General features: G+C 38.9%; 1 protein-coding gene across 2 annotated transcripts; it reads right to left on the reverse strand.

Moving 5' to 3' along the window:
• Positions 1–7,232: 7,232 nt before the first annotated feature.
• shox (shox homeobox) lies at positions 7,233–18,460 on the reverse strand. Of its 2 annotated transcripts, none has more exons than XM_084162458.1 (6): positions 18,072–18,460; positions 16,259–16,467; positions 12,004–12,061; positions 11,605–11,693; positions 8,577–8,789; positions 7,233–8,205 (listed from the first exon to the last, which is right to left on the reverse strand). In XM_084162458.1, exons 1-6 carry the CDS (start codon positions 18,319–18,321, stop codon positions 8,116–8,118), a joined length of 909 nt encoding a protein of 302 aa, XP_084018584.1. In that variant the 5' UTR covers positions 18,322–18,460; the 3' UTR covers positions 7,233–8,115. The 2 variants fall into 2 exon arrangements, with proteins under 2 accessions (XP_084018584.1, XP_084018583.1); XM_084162457.1 differs by having other exon boundaries at positions 7,553–8,205; positions 11,605–11,714.
• Positions 18,461–18,822: the final 362 nt, after the last annotated feature.

Consider the following 18,822-nt stretch of genomic DNA (forward strand, 5'->3'; position numbering starts at 1 on the left):
AATATATTTTATATTTGAGATTCTTCAAATAGCCAACCTTTGCCTTGATGACAGCCTTGCACACTCTTGGCATTCTCTCAGCCAGCTTCATGAGATAGTCACCTGAAATGCATTTCAATTAACAGGTGTGCCTTCTTAAAAGTTAATTTGGGGAATTTCCCTCCTTCTTAATGCGTTTCAGCCAATCAGTTGTGTTGTGACAAGGTAGGGGGGGGGTATACAGAAGATAGCTCTATTTGGTAAAAGACCAAGTCCATATTATGGCAAGAACAGCTTAAATAATCAAAGAAAATGACAGTCCATCATTACTTTAGGAAATGAAGGTCAGTCAATTCGAAACATTTCAAGAACTTTGAACGTTTCTTCAAGTGCAGTCGCAATAACCATCAAGCGCTATGATGAAACTGGCTCTCATGAGGACCGCCACAGGAATGGAAGACCCAGAGTTACCTCTGCTGCAGAGGATAAGTTCATTAGAGTTACCAGCTTCAGAAATTGCAGCCCAAACAAATGCTTCACAGAGTTGAAGTCACAGACACATCTCAAAATCAACTTTTCAGAGGGGACTGTGTGAATCAGGCCTTCATGGTCGAATTGCTGCAAAGAAACCACTGCTAAAGGACACCAATAAGAAGACGAGACCTGCTTGGGCCAAGAAATATGAGCAATGGACATTGGACCAGTGTAAATTTGTAATTTGGTCTGGAGTCCAAATTTGAGATTTTTGGTTCCAACCGCCATGTCTTTGTGAGACGCGGTGTGGGTGAACGGATGATCTACTCATTTGTAGTTCCCAACGTAAAGCATGGAGGAGGAGGTGTTATGGTGTGGGGGTGCTTTTGCTGGTGACACTGTCTGTGATTTATTTAGAATTCAAGGCACACTTAATCAGCATGGCTACCACAGCATTCTGCAGCGATACGCCAACCCATCTGGTTTGGGCTTAGTGGGACTATCATTTGCTTTTCAGCAGGACAATGACCCAGCTATTCTACCAAGAAGCAGAGTGATGGAGTGCTGCATCAGATGAACTGGCCTCCACAATCCCCTGACCCAATTGAGATGGTTTGGGATGAGTCGGACGGCAGAGTGAAGGAAAATGCAGTCAACAAGTGCTCAGCATATGTGGGAACACCTTCAAGACTGTTTGAAAAGCATTCCAGGTGAAGCTGGTTGAGAGAATGCCAAGAGTGTGCAAAGCTGTCATCAAGGGTGGCTATTTGAAGAATCTCAAATATAAAATATATATTTGATTTGTTTAACACTGTTCTGGTTACGAAATGATTCCATATGTGTTATTTCATAGTTTTGATGTTTCCACTATTATTCTACAATGTAGAAAATAGAAGACATTAAGAAAAACCCTTGAATGAGTAGGTGTGTCCAAACTTTTGACTGGTACTGTATATATTTTTTAAACAGAAGAATAGAGCTCTGTTAAACTGTTGTGTATCCCTGTTTGCAATATATTATTTAAGGATGAATAAGAACCACTCAATATAAATGAGTCATGGAGATGTTTTGGTTGAGATGTGATCAGCAGCAGAGTGGACACTATTCCATTGGTACGGAATCCAGCAATGACAATGTTCCTAATATGGATTCCGTACATGGCCAATGCTAGGATATCCCAGTTAAACGCCTCCTGACTGCTGACTTCCAACAGAGGGAGATAGATGTAGGGAGCAGAGAGACCTGATCTGTGAACTTTGTCAGACACTGATCCCAGCCGGTAAAATAATCTCACAGGACTAAGCTACTACAACATCCCCAGAGAGATCTAATATGTACTCTCTCTAGACTAGTAGAACTATAGACCTAGACTGCCCATGCTAAAACTAGAATGTTCATACTAGATCAGGAACACTTACATTAGAACTAGAACGCTTTTACTTGAAGTAGAATTATGTACAGTGATTTTAAAACAGTTTATGTTGGATGTAGTAGGATGTAGTGGGATGTCAAAGGTTTAGTCAGCTTTGTATGCTTTGCTATCTACCATTTTCTATTGTTTTCAGAAGCACCTTCATTACTTCTGGTTGTAAGTACATTGAGCACTTTGCATGGAAGAGTCATTTGAGGTGACATATACTGTAACTTCATCAAACAATTTTACTTCTCCTTTTCTAAGAATCTCTTTTCATGTTTGCCAAAACATATATATTTAGGTCCATTTAGAATAGTGTTACATTTTGTTGTTTATAGATGAAATTATTTGCATGACAAATAACTATATAATTTCATGAGTTGAGCAATGAATAACATGAAAGAAGCTGAATATTTGCTTAAAGGTCCAATGGAGCCAATTGCTCTCAATATCAAACAATTTCTGGGTAACAATTAAGAACCTTACTGTGATTGTTTTCAATTAAAATGGTCAAAAAGAAACAAAAATAGCTTCTTAGCAAAGAGCAATTTCTCAAGCATGAATTTTGCTAGGACTGTCTGTGAGTGGGGAGGGGAAAACTGTAAACTAGCTGTTATTGGCAGAGAGGTTTGGAACGCTCTTTCTTATTGGTCTATTTTTACGGTAAGGACGGCAAGACACTTTAATGACACAGTGCTGCCTGCCTGCCCCCTGATTTGCTCCAGAGACGATCTTTGCTTGCTCTCCCCCTTTGACCAACTCCCTCCGATGACCACTCAAGCTATGAACTTTACGACCCTCTCATGACCTTCCATCTCTTGAATGATGTTGTTGTTTTCTAAATTGCTTGTCTTTTTTGTATTGCTTTAAAGCTCTTTGAGATTCTTTATGTAATGAAAAGCACTATAAAAGTTGAATAAATTATTATTATTATTTACTAATTTACCACCTGGTGATGTCACCAGGCAGGCCAAAGCTCCATCCCACCAAAACAGGCTGAAATTTCAGGCAGTCCTTTCAAACAGCTCTTACACTAAGAGGGCATTATCATATTTTCACAATTTCACAGTATTATTCCAACCTTACAGTGTGTAAATATATATATAAAACACAGGAAGATCACGTTTTTGACTGCACTGGGCCTTTAAAAAACCTAAAAGAAAAACTGACATTCTTGCCACTTTCGTCCACGCTGTGAAGATAAAAATGTTGACCTAGTCATAAGATGTTAGTTTTAATATAGTTTTGCACTGTTGTTGACTCCAGATACATTTATAAGTATTAGCCAACAAAGCAAACCAAAGCTGAACCAAAACAAACTGGGCTGAGAGACGGCCTTTGATCCATAGGAGGCCATAGTGACTTCAACACTTTACCTCAATCATTTTCAGCTGAGGTTTCACTGGTGGTTGGTTCTCTAAGTTCTTAGAGCCAAATGAACAGCGACGAAATGGGATTCACTCAGAACAAAGAGTCAAATATTGAGTCTCTCCACAAACCAAGAAAATAATTTGATTTACTTTGATTCTCTTTTGGTGTGACTCAAGATGTATAGACTATTTAGCTCTGGGAAACGGTAGTTGTTAGAAACACCATGAGAAAATATAAAGAAGGTTTTTATTTTTTACTTGATTGAAAGTGAATGAACACCTTGGAAAGCATATGTTTTTTTTTAAAGTATAAATATAAAAACTGTATCTAGGTATCCAGTAGCATACAGTGATGTAGTGGGGAATAAATAGGTGGGTAAATGTTGATTGCAGTTTGCGATGAGTAAGGTAACTCTCTATATACTTTCACTGCATTTTTCAGCAACATTTGGGTAAAAAAGGTGCGCAAACAGAGAGTACGTGAGTTTACCCTCCACCACACCACTGGTAGCATAGCAGGAACTATGTTTGGCTGTCTTTCATGTTGAGCTTATCTAGACTAAGTTGTCTCAATTTATGCCACTGCAACTGCACTGGCAACCCACAGAGAGCATGAGCACACATTCCGTCTGACCATAGTTGTGTGGTCAGTGCTATCCGGGATCATTGGGACGTCCCTACCCTAAACCCTAACCTTAACCCCTGTCCTTACCCTAACCCTAAACTTAACCATAACCATAACCCTTACCTAACCCTAACATTAACCCTTACCTTAACCATTTTAAATTTCAACATCAATGTGGTAGGGACGTCCCAAGGATCCCTGGTAGCACAGACCATAGTTGTGTATGACATTCACAAGAGGATTATGAGAATTAAATGTGATCAAAACTATTTTCATGTGACCCCTGAGCACTTGACCTCTCATAAGGTAGCTAGCGTATAGTGTAGCTCTGTAGCTAAAAGCTCTAGGCCTCGGGTGTTCAGGGTTCCCTCTCTTACAGGAGCTGAGCCCTGGCACAGTGAGAAAGCTTGTGAACATTTTCTGGAAGGGAAACGTTAATGTGGGCGGCCCGTGAATGTTCAGAATATTATTGTTGGTTCATCCCAATGGTTTCAGAGCACCCAATCATTAAGCAACTTCTATTATAGAAGCAGGCACAAGTATGCTTTTGTTCTTTTAGATACGATTCCCATAATATACTTGAAGTAGGTCACAATAATTTAAGAAATGGGTCATTGTTATTCATTACATAAAGATTAATACCTTTCTATTTGAATAACACATTTTATGTACATCTCAAAAGCTTCATGCTAACAGTACAATACAAAAGAAGGGAAGGACATCAGCGGTCCATCCATTTGTAATACCCTCTAAAATTGCTTAAATGTAACACGTTGCACAACCTAGACATTAGATCCCCCCCACACACACACACAAACACACACACACACACACACACACACACCCTACCCCTTTATTATTATTTTATTTGTGACTTGTAGCCAACATAGACAGCTTTATGTGCCTGTACATGTTGACAAAGCAGCCATGGCTCATTGCTGGTTGATGGATGGCTGTGTGTGCCTAGCTAATTATTAGTACACATAAAAGGATGCTGTTATTTCCAAGCCTGGCCCAGCAGGCCCCAGCCAGAGAGGTCAGTGAGTAAATCTGGGCCGATCAGTCTGCAACTATATCACTCAATCTTGATGTATGAGCACAGAGGTACAAATTAAATGTGCAGCGACCTTCTATGGGGTACTGGGCACAACAGGACGCCATTTGGGCTAATTCCTGCATGGGGTTCAGACAATAAAGCACTATACCACATGCTGTAATTACTTTGTGTACACACATCTGGATTTGGGATTCCCAGAGGAAGTTAATGCACTTGAAAAAAGAGGCCGACCATTATGAACGTGCAAAATGTAGTATGTGCCGGTGAAACAAGTGGAAGGTGGGGAAATGGTGGGGAGCTAAGGGCTATAATCTTTCTAGATGCAGATGTATGTATACATATGGACTTGACTATTGACCTTCTCATGAGATCTGTTCAAAGTTAATCATTGCCATTGAGACGAGGAGGAAGATTGCTTTTTGGAAATAAAACCGCTTGCTCAAACCAGAAGGATTACATGTCCCTAAAATATCCTTCCAATGTCATTGCTCTCAATTACTTTCCTATTATCCTTCTGCAACCTCACTCTTACTCCTATTACAGACATCTTGCTTTTATTTGACGAAGTTACAGTTTCACGTTCCATCTCAGTACTATCTCTATCAGTTGAACGGAGGGCTTTATACATGTTCGTTCCATATTCAGGGCAATGGTGCCAGCGTGCATCTGGATTTCATAGCAGCTCAATTTTCTCTGCTAGCGTGGGCTAAGATTGGTATCTGATGAGCTCTGATGGCTGACATGGAAACTGCGTAAATGTCACAGGCGGAATGTTATTGATATTTATCGGTAGGTTCGACCTGAGATAACCGCTGAGCATCGGCTGCAACCTGTCACAATGTAAGTACAGCATTAATCTACATCAGCTCATAAATTACCTGCCTAATGCTTGAAGTCAGGGGATCTGGCACACAATTCACTATTAATGTGTACTACGGTATTCACTTCCGGAATGTTTTGATGACGATAATAATGTCTCGGTTGAATATGTTGTTTAGCCTCTTGTAGGATTAGGCCTATAATTCACTCAATATATGAGAATCTAATAAATGACTAAAAACTAAAATGATAAATGTTACCATTCTATGGCCCAAAATCCCTCACAGAACAATACATAAATAAATAAATAAATAAATATTGTTTTGATTAGTCTTGAAAGGAGTTGTTAAAGTATCTTAAAACTTCAGTACAAATATTTATAACTTTATTGATAGTTTACTTGTACATTCATATTTTGTGAATCAAAAGGAAAAAAATACAAACTGTATAGTGAATCATGTTTAGGCATGCTTGCATATGAAATTATAATACTTGTGGTGGGTACAACAAATTCCATAGAGCTTAATCAAATTCAACCATCCCTGAAATGTTTGTAAACGCTGACACGCTACATTTTAGGCGAACAATGCACAACAGCCACACATCTCCCATTGCAAATGTAACATTTAAAAAACATATAAAAATAAATGCAAAGCCATGTGAAAATGTACACTTGTATTTCAACTATTTTATAATTGTATAAACTTTCAGACAAAAATAATAAATAAAAGCACCCATATGTTTAATTTAAAATGGAGACATTGCTTAACAACTGTAAATGGTGGTTTGAGAACAGAGAAAGTGTTGGTAAAACATTGTTTGAGGTAGACCTTACTACGATCTACAGACTCAGAGGCATTATTGACATTGAGATCTGTTTCTCAATGACACAAAACATTTCCAAAGCAATACCCTTTGAATTTGCAAATGTTCCAAATATTATACTTGCTGGTAGGCATTATTTATTTAGGTTGTAGATATAATCTGACTTACTTTGATAGTTAAAACATGAAAATGCAAATAAATGCAAGTTTAACATGTACAGGCCTAACAAAAACTAAACCCGTCTCTAGAACACTGCCATGCTTTTGTTGTTCCTATAACATAACTTGTAACATTTGTTAGAATCTTTGGTGGAATTTGACATAATGCTTTGTCCCATGTCAATACAATAGATTATGATAAATTATTTCAGATCCTAGTATCAGTTATTAATTTCAGCATCAAACACAGATGCTCATGTCTACCTCAACAAGTTATTATAGTTTCCTGATGTGTACAAAACTATGTTTGAAAACCATTGAATTTCTGGGGTTATGACACATGATTGAGGATGAGTTCGCAACATAACATAATATACAATGCTTTAGAAAGAACGGGTCTGTTTGGCGAAGAAATTCAACACACTGATTTATCAGTGCCTGAAACAAATGACTGAAAATCGTTTGTTTATCTCTATCAATTAACTGCTTTTTTTCTCTCTTTTTTCTTCTTCATATTTACAGTATTGCACTTAAACTGCGCACAATTGCATTTCAGTTTAACTGATGATTCTTCATATTTTCAAAATTACAAAAAATTGCAGTTATACCCTTTATCCTTCTAAACGTTTCGTGAACGTCTCATTTTGATGACATGATAAAACCCAAATCAGTTCCTTTTCCCACCCTCATTTAGTAAAGTAGTATCTGCTTGTAGTGCTGTTTATAAACGCCCACATACAAGACCTGAAGTGCAAAGAATATCTTCACTTCTATTCCCAAGAAACAGCACGATAAACAGAAAGAAAGAAAGCAAGAGAGAGAGAACAATGTGAGGAGAAAAGCAAAAAAATGTATTTTGGACACATTCCCAGCAAAACACATGTACACTCTCCATCCTCCAAAAGCAGAAAAGTAAGGGATTCGATTAGGCTCTTCCTGTCAGTCCACAGTTTAAAGGAAATCAAACCCCAATGACCTTTGACTTTGTGGATGAGGGTATATATAGTGGGCAGTTTGAATGGCAGTGATACAACAGAGTTGGGGTGTTAGGTCAGATATAACATGGCCAGGCTCCATGATAGGCCTGCAGTCCTCCAATAGAACTCATGCACTGGGCAGCGGCGGGAAAAAACACAGTGGTTACACAGAGAATATGGCCATTTCTTTTCTCTTTTTCTTTATTTTTTTCTTTGTCTTTTTTGAGTGTAAAGGTTAGAGTGGGTCCGATGCCTTGTGGTGTCAGTGTCTTTTCCCATACACACAATAGTCTGTAAAGTCAACGTGACGGCATCGGCATCAGTGAGGCTCTAGTATTTGGCCCTGCTTGCCTGCTTTGCCAGTTTGCTTTGTTCTAAAGTCTCCCGGTCTGGCCTGGCCCGGCCCTGGCCCTCGGCTCAGACAGACATCCACATGTGTTTGTACGGTCCTGGACTTGTGATGTGTGCCTGGAGTGGACTGAGCCACTGGCCCCTCAGAAGTCCTGCCTGTTGGGCGAAAAGTAAAAGGTGATTTCATTGGTATTTAATTACCGTTCTCTCTACAAATGGTTGTTTTGGCAGCTGGTTTTGTGACAATTTTCTTGCTCCCCTCCTTCTTTCTCCTCCTCTTCTTCCTCCACTCATCCTCTCCCCATCTCCCTCTCCCTCTGTGTCCCTCTTTTTCTCTCTCTCTGTCTCTTTCTTTCATTCTCCCTCTGTGTTTTTTTTTTTTAATGTTGTTTTGTTTAAGCTGTAAGTGTCAGACCCGATCACAGGGCTCAGTCTTGTATGAGAAGCAGGTGATTATGAGGGCGTGGGGCGAGCAGAGGGGAAGCCCGGTGGGGTCAGAGACCCAGTGCCTCGGCATGTTTTCTTGCCTTGAGTCGGAGGTCAGCGATGCTAGAATTCTTGCTGTTGCTCTTGGCAGCCGCCGCCACGGCCGCCGCTGCAGAGGCTGAGTCCGCGAGAGAGGCGATTGGTAGTCCGAAGGGTGGGGGTGGGAACATCAGGTAGGGCGCATGCGCCGCCAGGTGAGGGTGCAGGTGATGGTGGGAGTGAGCCACGCCCTCCAACTGGAGCTGGGCCTGGACCTGCCAGACAACCAAAAACAAACCCTAGGTTAGTGAGTCCCTCCCAGCCCCTCAGGCTGTGTGTGTGTGTGTGTGTGTGTGTGTGTGTGTGTGTGTGCATGTGTGAGAGGCGAGCCAAGGGTTTAGGTTTCACTGTTTGACACTATTAAATTCCCCTTCAAGTTCTACCCTCAAAGCTGTTGCTTACTGTGTGTTTTCTAAGAACAAAGTTAGGAACTGCACTCTGAGCCTTTCCCCTTTTTTCATGTCAGCTATTCTTAAAGTTAATGAATCATACATAACTTCACAGACACCACGTCCAGTTTAACAGCTTAGAAATCAAAGTCTTTCTAAGACCCTGAACAGATTTGTTTAATTCACAGTGAGAACTCCTTCATACCCTTGGAAATATGCAACGTCTTGTTATCCTGATTATGGATTCAATTGCATAAATAAATACAAATTCACCCAAAAAATATTAACGTATTTAGAGTTATAAATATTTATCCAGACATATTCCTGAGCAAAGGGAAAGCCAAAGTCATAAGGACCATAGAGTATCCGTTTGCACATTCTTGGCAATTATTTTATGAGGAGTAGGTGAAAATTAGAAATCCCTGTACTTCAGAGGGAGAGCTACGTTGCCTCTTGCCATTTCTCATGCGTTTCAAATGCCACAGGAAGCACGGACATAAGTGAAGAGCCTCATGCTTTCTCATCCAACCCAAATAAAACTTCATTTAAGCGACGCATGGTAAACGTTTTAAGATAGAGCTAAATGTTTCAACCAATTTAAAATGTGGCGCTATTTCGACATAGCCAATAACATGGAAAATGACTGAAATTAAAGTTGTTTAACTGCGAGAGAGAATTAAAATAAACCGCAAAATATGCTTTCTTGGACGGTATTTCATTACGTATTGCTGACCAGTTTTTGTACTTGCACTGCATTGCATTGACACGAGCCACAGACACAAGCCAATGCATAAATGCCCAGTAGGCCTTCCTCCATATTGTCTTTCTCACCAACTGTCACTGTTACCAAACACTCAAAGAATAGGCCTGATTCCAGATGCATGGATACTGACTTTCATAAGGCACAGTTAACACTCAAACAAAGAGCCTTGTTCCAAATGTATGAATGCAGACTGTCAGTGAAACACAGAAGGGAACCCCTCTTTGAGAAGGAATCTCTCAGCGTGTTGTTGTTAAGTTTGCTGGAAGGATCAGTGAAATGGAACTGGGCATGAGCTGCTACAGGCGCTACCCAGTCCCCGGCACAACAGGTGGTCAATATTTGTGTGTGTGTGTGTATCTGTGTGTGTGCACGTGTGAATGCCTGTGCATTTGTGTGAACATGTGTACGTGTGTATACATGCAGGGGTACATGTGTGCTTGCATAAGTGTGTTACAGCCAGCCCAGTGCCTTTCTGTCTCAGGCCTGTAGAGGTAGTGCTCTTCTCTCAGTATGCAGGCCTCATGCCTCCCTCCCTGCCAATGCAGCTCACCACCAATATCCATCAGAGCCTTCTCCAGTCGCTGCTTTCATCATCTCTTTTATGTGCTTGCATTGCCGCAGTGTTGGCTTAATTAGGCCCAAGCTTTTCACAGGGGTGAACAGACAACCCAACGGCCAGGCCGCAAAAACAGACCTCACCAGATCAAATGTCTCTCCAACAAACACAAACACACACACACACACACACACACACATCCGCTCTTAACGCACCCCAAAGGTGAAAGGTGCTTCGGGGTTGAGTTGACTCTCACACACCGCCCTCCAGCTCCATAGAGTTCTCAATCACCACAGCCTTTGTAAACTACAACCTCGGACGATAGGTGTCTAATTTTAGCATAATAAGGGCATATGCACCTCTCTCCAATATCTCTCTCAGATTCAGAGATGATTGAGAAGTATGGTTGTTTATATTTTGGGGATTAATATCAACTATACCTTCTAAGAGACTAAAAGAGCTGGAAAAGTAGGGTACATTTTTATGACTGCATCAAACCATTCAACCATGCTAACACATTTAGAAACTATAGCTTTTTTGTCAGTTAAGCTCCTTAAAAGTCTATTGACGCACCCATGCTTCAATCTAAGTAACATAATAATCCAAATCCCCATCAAAATCTGTCAGTTTAAGCTAGAGATATCTGGTTTTTGCATGGGCTGCGTCTCAATCCACCAAATCCGCCTATGTTGGCCATCCGCATCAGCGGTGATAGGTGGCCGAGCTACAGCGGTGTTTGTCAGACCATGACACATCCTGAAAACGTCTGTAGCAGAAAGGGGAGACTCTCACGAACACGATGGTATTCTCCGTTTTGCTCTACGACCCCCACAAGTGTCACGGGACTCGTCTGAAGGTAACCCATACAAATTAATGGAAGGATGGAGGTAGTTTTGTGCCAACAAAAATAAGGGGTTAAATATGTGTCCAAAAAAACACAAATATTTCCTGAGTTTTCTTATATCTCCTAGATATAGGACAGACACTTCCAAACCTTATTCCTTATGATTTATTTTTTTACTGTCTTTTTTGCCATTTATGAATGTGTTATTCAATGTGTTTCTAAGGCTATAGTAGTAAAGTTCAAATTCAATATTTTATCAAATATTTGTTTTTATATACCTAAAGTGGTCCTAAAATTCAAAATGACCTTCTTAAACAATTCCATATTAGAACCCCCCCCCAATGGCTTAGACTTTTAGAGGTTAATGGATTTTGAATATTAACTTTTGCTTATGCACAATCACTCACTTGCATGCCTGCATTTCATCAGTAAATGTTTCACGTAGGATTCATTTCATGAAAAAGAGAAAACAACATACCTGTTGAAAAGGCATCCGTAGAGCTCCCATGTTGACATATGGAGCTACTCTGCAGGCATCCAGATGACTGGCAATGCCCAGAGTGACACCTGGAAAGTATGAAGAGGTGTCTGTCAGACAGTGAGACAGTTAAGTTTGATTATAAGGCTGATATGGTTGGTCAAAGGTTACAAGATGACATTGTACATTTTGCAAGTGATTAATCAAACATAATAAAGTACATGCACATGATAGTAGATCAGCTTTACAGTCTGGAACATAGGCCTACATAATTATTGTAAGAAATGCGCGATATAACATACTAGCAAACAATTTAGCAAGTGTAAAATTACAAGTGTAATAATCATCATAACATAAATCATAAAAAATACAAGTAGATGGATAGTAAATAGAATTTACCTTTATGCATCTGGTTTTCTTGTTTTCGACATTTTGCTCTTCTGTTTTGAAACCAAACCTTGAAACCAAAATGTAAACAGTGAATGAGGGCATTGTAGAATATCCATGTTGGGGAAGCTACTCTGAAAATATATTTTATACTGGAAGAAGTTAAGCTACACTAAAGCTACACTTAAGAAAAATATAGTTTACTTAACTAAAGTTACTTTGAAAAAGTAGTTCACCACATCCAAACTTCTTCGGGAAAATCATCATATGTAAATCTGAAATGTTATAGACTACAAATTGCAAGGTCCGATCACTTTAGGGTCATATGTTACCAGAATTTGTAATGTAGCCTATTAAACACAAACATTATGTTTCAAGTGGAAATTAGGCAGGTCTGATGCCGAAAAAGAAAGGAAATTATTGCCTACTTCACCCATATTTAATTGTATTTTTTCAACAACAAAAAAAGTAGTGTAGTTCTAGTAGCCTAGTTAGTTATACTGCTACATGGCAAAAAAGTTAACTACTGAAAACACTATCTTGATTTGAATTTAGTTCAACTACCACCAAGCTACCGTAAAATGCAGTTAATGCACTCCCCAACACTGAGAATGTCGATGATGACATTACTGCACATAAAAGTAGCCTATAAACCTATACTGTTTTAATCATGAATTACAACTGATATAATTGCCTACACTATTATAGATAATATAAGATCGAATATATTATCTATAATAGTCTAAAATAATATACAACATATCGTCACAAAATGTATAGCCTAACAATATTTGTTGATAGTCCTACTCTAATTTACGTAGGCATATGTGCTTAAAAAACGGTACCAAAAAGGTCACTATTACTCCGACTAATCTACAGCATAGCCTATTGTTAATTATCATCAACCTAATTTCCCTCCACGAATCCATTATCTCCTCTCCCCTCTGACCCCAGTAATGATTATCATTTACAGTAGCCAGATTAGCGACTACAGAACAACAAAGGGCACCTTAATTACTCAAGGTGCTGCAGCCATTTTAACGCGTGTGGATTGGACTGTAATAATACGTTTGTCGATAAAGTATGCATTATTGACATAGCATGCCCCAACTCTCCCTCCATCACATAGCCTATTGGAAACAAATGTTTGTTTAATGTTGTGTTTAGAAGAGAATAATTTAGGATTAGGCTATTATTGGCCTATTATTAGCCTTTCCTATTATTAGTAGTATTGTTATTATTATTATTATTATTATTTATTTTTTTCACCTTTATTTAACCAGGTAAGCCAGTTGAGAACAAGTTCTCATCTACAACTGCGACCTGGCCAATATAAAGCAAAGCAGTGCGATAAAAACAACAACAACACAGAGTTACATATGGAATAAACAAAATGTACAGTCAATAACACAATAGAAAATCTATATACAGTGTGTGCAAATGTAGTAAGTTATGGAGGTAAGGCAATAAATAGGCCATAGTGCAAAATAATTACAATTTAGTATTAACACTGGAGTGATAGATGTGCAGAAGATGATGTGCAAATAGAGATACAGGGGTGCAAATGAGCAAAATAAATAACAATGTAAATAACAATATGGGGATGAGGTAGTTGGGTGGGCTAGTTAAAGATGGATTGTGTACAGGTGCAGTGATCGGTAAGCTGCTCTGACAACTGATGCTTAAAGTTAGTGAGGGAGATAAGTGTCTCCAGCTTCAGAGATTTTTGCAATTTGTTCCAGTCATTTGCAGCAGAGAACTGGAAGGAATGGCTGCCAAATGAGGTGTTGGCTTTGGGGATGACCAGTGAGATATACCTATTATTAAGCCTGTATGGCTATATCATTATTCTTATAGGCTACTGCTAATTGTATTATTTCATTGATTTAGGTTATATCATAAGGTGTATTTAATTAGTTTACTTTTTAATCAATTATGTTCTTGTCTCTTAAAGGTCTGTATTGACACAAAATAAAATAAAACATATATATATATATATATATATATATATATATATATATATATATATATATATATATTACAGCTATATATATTACGTGCCAGAATGCTAAGCAAAGTGAACTACACTGGTTGCGACAGTTATTTCTTCATTAAGGACCACTCAATGATGCGCTATACAAACACCCTAATCTCGTTTCCTTTAGATTTTTATTAGAGACAGTGAATAATGACATTTAATTTAGCTCTGTACCAGAAACCCAAATATATTAGTCGTAATCGAATTACTGCACGCTGCTCACCAAGCGCTCATAACTTTCAATTAGATTCCTCAGCTGCGCGCGACATGGGGCTTCTGTTCCGACGCCTAAGTGCAGGTTAATACTCTTCTTTCTACCACATGCCTTACAATTTACTTTTGATAGATTTGGGGGTTTCAAATCGAAAAACGGTCGGCTGCGACATGGATTTTAATAGTGTGTGATTTTAACCCTCACGGCCCATTTCAGTCTATATGCGTGGATAGTGTGTGTTATTGTTGTAAATATTGAGTAAATATTTATCCCATTGCGTTTTAACAGGTAAATGCTAACCCCCTGTTATACCACAATTTGATTTTGGCCATGTTTAAAATTACTTTTTTTTATGTCGCGCTTGCAAGCTGTCACACGGTGTAGACTTCTAATATTAGGCTACTTAGTCCTCCGATTAGATCTCGGAACACGAGGTGTCCCACCGACTGAGTTCCAGCAGAATTGAATTATTTCTAATCCATTTTTATGGGAGCAATATATCAAGCCAATGGCAGATATTACAAAGACAACGCGGGGGGAAATGAGGTGACTGACATACGATGGTGTCCCCTGAAGCACTCGTACAATCTCTTCATTAATTTTAATGATGTGGTAAGATCTTTCCGAAGCACATAAGCAACTTTTCTTCTACAATAATCTGCCAGGAGAAAGAAGACGGATTCAGATTAATCCAATGCCACTTGAGCAACTATGATGTGGCAAAGGCTATAGGCGTCATTTTATTTGTTTAAAAGCAACAGTATTTTGGTCATGTAAAAAATAGACCAATGTTATCATGATATACATTTCTTTGATAATGGATAGTGTTTTATGGCAATTTTTAAAAACAACAAATGAACAGTAACCAGTAGGCTTACTTATTATTATTAGCAGTAGTAGTAGTAGTAGTAGTAGCAGTAGCAGTAGTAGTAGTAGTAGTAGTAGTAGTAGTAGTAGTAGTAGTAGTAGTAGTAGTAGTGTTGTTGCACTATTATTGCACTTAATACCTAAAGTTAATTTAGAAATATTGTCAAACAAATCTCACCGAGGTCGTGAGGTCAATATGTATAATATCGATCCAATAAATAAACTCGTGTGGCTTTTAACCATGTCGACACAGTCATATCTGCACAGTTTGTTGCATCTAATATTGCATGATATGTTTGTCTCATTGCATCACACTCTCTGGAGTGTGTAACATCTCGGTATAACTGAGCCTTGACAACAGGCAGGTCGGACCAAAAGAATATTAGGCCTACATAGCTCATGAAAATTAAACATAACCATTGATGTTTTATCAAACGGGTGAATAAATTATATAAAAACGTAAGCCTCAGCGCCATCTTATTTTGACGTTACTGTTTTAAATTATTCCTGAATATTTTCATTGTTTTACACGTGCACATAATATAATAGATACATGCCAAAGCTTGCACCTAAACGTGTTTAAACTTGTGTTAAAATAAAAAAAAGACGCTGTTCCACGACGATTCTACCCCAAAACTGACCGGTTAACAATTTGATTTATTTCAAAATATTTCCCTTTGCCAATAGGACAACATACATTGTTTTAGTAAATGTAGGCTATCTAAAAACATTTTTTTTATAGCCACGTAGTTTTTAAACGGCACCCTTATCAATATGGTTTGTAGGCTACTGCCTTGCAAGTGTTGGCTCTATAGCCTTCTGAAACGTGTTTCATTTGTGAACATACATCATTACTGATTTAGGCCTTACATCCATTTTGTCCATCTTATTCCGCATCACGAATTACAGTAATCTTCCTGCGTCACACACTATGACCCCAGCCTCTGTCACTGGACGTCTCAATCTAGCAACCTCTCACACGTTGTTTTCAGAACAATCCTTGATGCTTTGCGCTTAAAAGCTCAACCTATTTAGACCCACATTTGAATAAAATAAAATAAAATAAAAACGTATGCAATTTAGGGACAGGCCTATCTAGGGTTTTGTCCAAAAGCTTTAGGGTTATGCTTTTCACTTCCGGGTGTTACCTGTACTCTCGCCTCTGACAGTCCCAGCCTCTGGCTCAGCTCTTCCCGCATGAAGGCGTCGGGGTAGTGCGTCTCGTCGAACAGGCGCTCCAGCTCGTTGAGCTGTTCCAGGGTAAAGTTTGTCCTGCTCCGCCGCTGCTTCAGTTTGCTCTGTGCGTCCTCATCCTCAGACTTTACGTCCTCCTTCTTCTCTTTACACTCATATATCCCTGCGTGAATACATACAACGTTTTCAAAAGACAGTACATCTCTAGATTAAACACAAAAAACTCTTACACACCTGCAACTACAGCTTGGCTTTACACACACACATACACACACACACACACAAACACACACGTCCGTGTCTATAGTGTAGCTTATATTAATTTGGTGGAATCCATAGTATGTGTTATGGTAGCCAGCCAGAGACAGCAAACAGAACATGATTAACAACTTCGATCTCTATTGGTCAAAATACAAGCCTGCAAACTTACAAACCAAAATGCAGGCTATGGCACCGTGGGTTTACTATAATGACAATTATTCACATACATACATATTGATATCTTCGACCATAAAATCATGTCACTATTAGGCCTTATAATTTCCTTAGTGGTATTTGCCTACAGTCTGCACATGGGTCCTTCATTGGAAGGAATGACCACCTGAAAACGCCACAATTTTCACTGGACAATTTGAAACTGAGCACTGTGATACCAAACAATTGTAGTTTATTCATGTGATTTTTATTTTGGAAAATGGTACGTGTTTTATATTGTTAATTGTTTTATCAAATACAGTACATTATAAAACCTTTATATATAAAATAGTAAGCCTATATACAAGTTATTTATCGGGTTATTTCAATGGTTGGTATAATAAGCCTATCATACAGCAAACTATTTCCACGGTAGTTGATCATTACAAACCTAATAAATAGCTTAACTTCGAATCTATAAAATATTTCACAAGGTTAAAGTGTTGCGTAAAATACAGTTATTTTCAAATAGGCATATATAATATGTTTAAGATTATCAAAATATTATTGCCGGGGCTAAAGTCATTATTACTATCAACACCTTGTGCGTTGTCTGTAACAATTGTTTTCCATCATCATTAGACGGACCTATTGTGTGCTATACAACAACGTAAACGTCCTAACACTGATATTACAGTGCAAGAGCATACATCCAACTTCGAGGTGCACGGGTTAATTTTGTGTATGAACGTTTTTTAATTTCTGTTATGTCATGAAAATGCGAGCAAGAACAACTTCATATAGGTTAACACTGTCCAAATAACAATGTATGGTCCAATGAACGATAGTTTAAAATATAAAGTATAAGCTACTGCATGCTGATGCAAGTACCACTCCTATTAATTGTACAGTGGAAACATCGAATTAGGCCTATCATTATGCATATAATCGCCATCAATACGATATTATTCAACGATATGATTTGTTAATAAATACAATGGTCGACAGGAGTGAGAGAATATTGATATTATCTAGGCTACATTCGTTTGGACCACTGCTTTTCACTGCAAACGACATGCCAGTAGGCCTATTATAGAGAAAGTGTTTCGAAGAATCTGCACATTATAACGACGTGTGCTTACGAAAAAATCTAAACAGTTACTGCAATAATTGAAAAGTCTTCCTTATAGTTTTGACCTTGTAAATGTTTTGGCCACCACATATTGATGTACTTTTACAATCGGTGCACCGAAAGTAATCGTGAAAACCAAGGGCTTGGTTCGTGTAAGAATGCAATGCAATGCATCTAGGACATTCACGCTACACAACTCGAACGGGTGGATAAAAACGTACCTTCCGTGGCCCTTGAAACGTTAAACTCCTTGAGTTTTTCTTTCTCAAGCTCTACGTGCTCCTTGAATAGATGTACCGGACAGTGGTTGCTGCCTTCCGTTATGTCCTGTAGACTTGTCTCCGAGTTCCCCAGCTCCCTCGCCCGCGCCAAGCCACTCTCCAAAACTTCCCTGTACGTGATACTCTCCTTACTGCTCTCCTTGGTTTTCTGGTCGAAAGATTTCGAGACGAACGCCGTAAGTTCTTCCATGGCCGTTCAGTGGTCCTGAGCACGGAACCCCACTTTAAAATGACCTATATAACGTTAGTTGTCAGCTCTTCGCGCGCTCGGTCGTAAAAGGCAGCGATATTGGGGGGTGGAGAAGAGGTGAGATCACTCCTGCTGTTATGACTGTGTTTTTGAGAGCACACTATTTATACACCGCCACCTCAGCCCAGCCCCCACCTCTGCGTCTTGGGCAATTATGGGCTGCTCGACTTATCTGAATTCAACTTTCAGCAGCTTTTCCAGAAATCAATGCTTCCACGGAGGCAGTTAATTGAATTAGGGGTCATTAAAATGCCTACGGTACCTTACGGTGAAATGAGTGGGAAATCTGTAGGCTATTAATTAATTCGGCGATAATTTCATTAACGTGATTTAGAGATATGAATACGGAGTTGCTGGGTTTGCTCCTCCTGGTGTTGTTATTTGTTTGAGTTGACAACTAAGAATTTAAAGCACATAGGCGGTCTAACAACATTATCAGAT

The sequence above is a fragment of the Coregonus lavaretus genome, assembly GCF_964263955.1.
Source record: "Coregonus lavaretus genome assembly, chromosome: 5".
In the NCBI taxonomy this organism is placed as follows: Eukaryota; Metazoa; Chordata; class Actinopteri; order Salmoniformes; family Salmonidae; genus Coregonus; species Coregonus lavaretus.

Coding starts and splice junctions, on each gene's coding strand:
- shox (XM_084162457.1), bottom strand. CDS start 18,321: ATGGAAGAACTTACGGCGTTCGTCTCGAAATCTTTCGACCAGAAAACC. Junction 16,468..18,071: donor CGTTTCAAGGGCCACGGAAG/GTACGTTTTTAT, acceptor GTATTCACGCAG/GGATATATGAGTGTAAAGAG. Junction 8,790..11,604: donor TACGGATGCCTTTTCAACAG/GTATGTTGTTTT, acceptor GTTGTCTGGCAG/GTCCAGGCCCAGCTCCAGTT.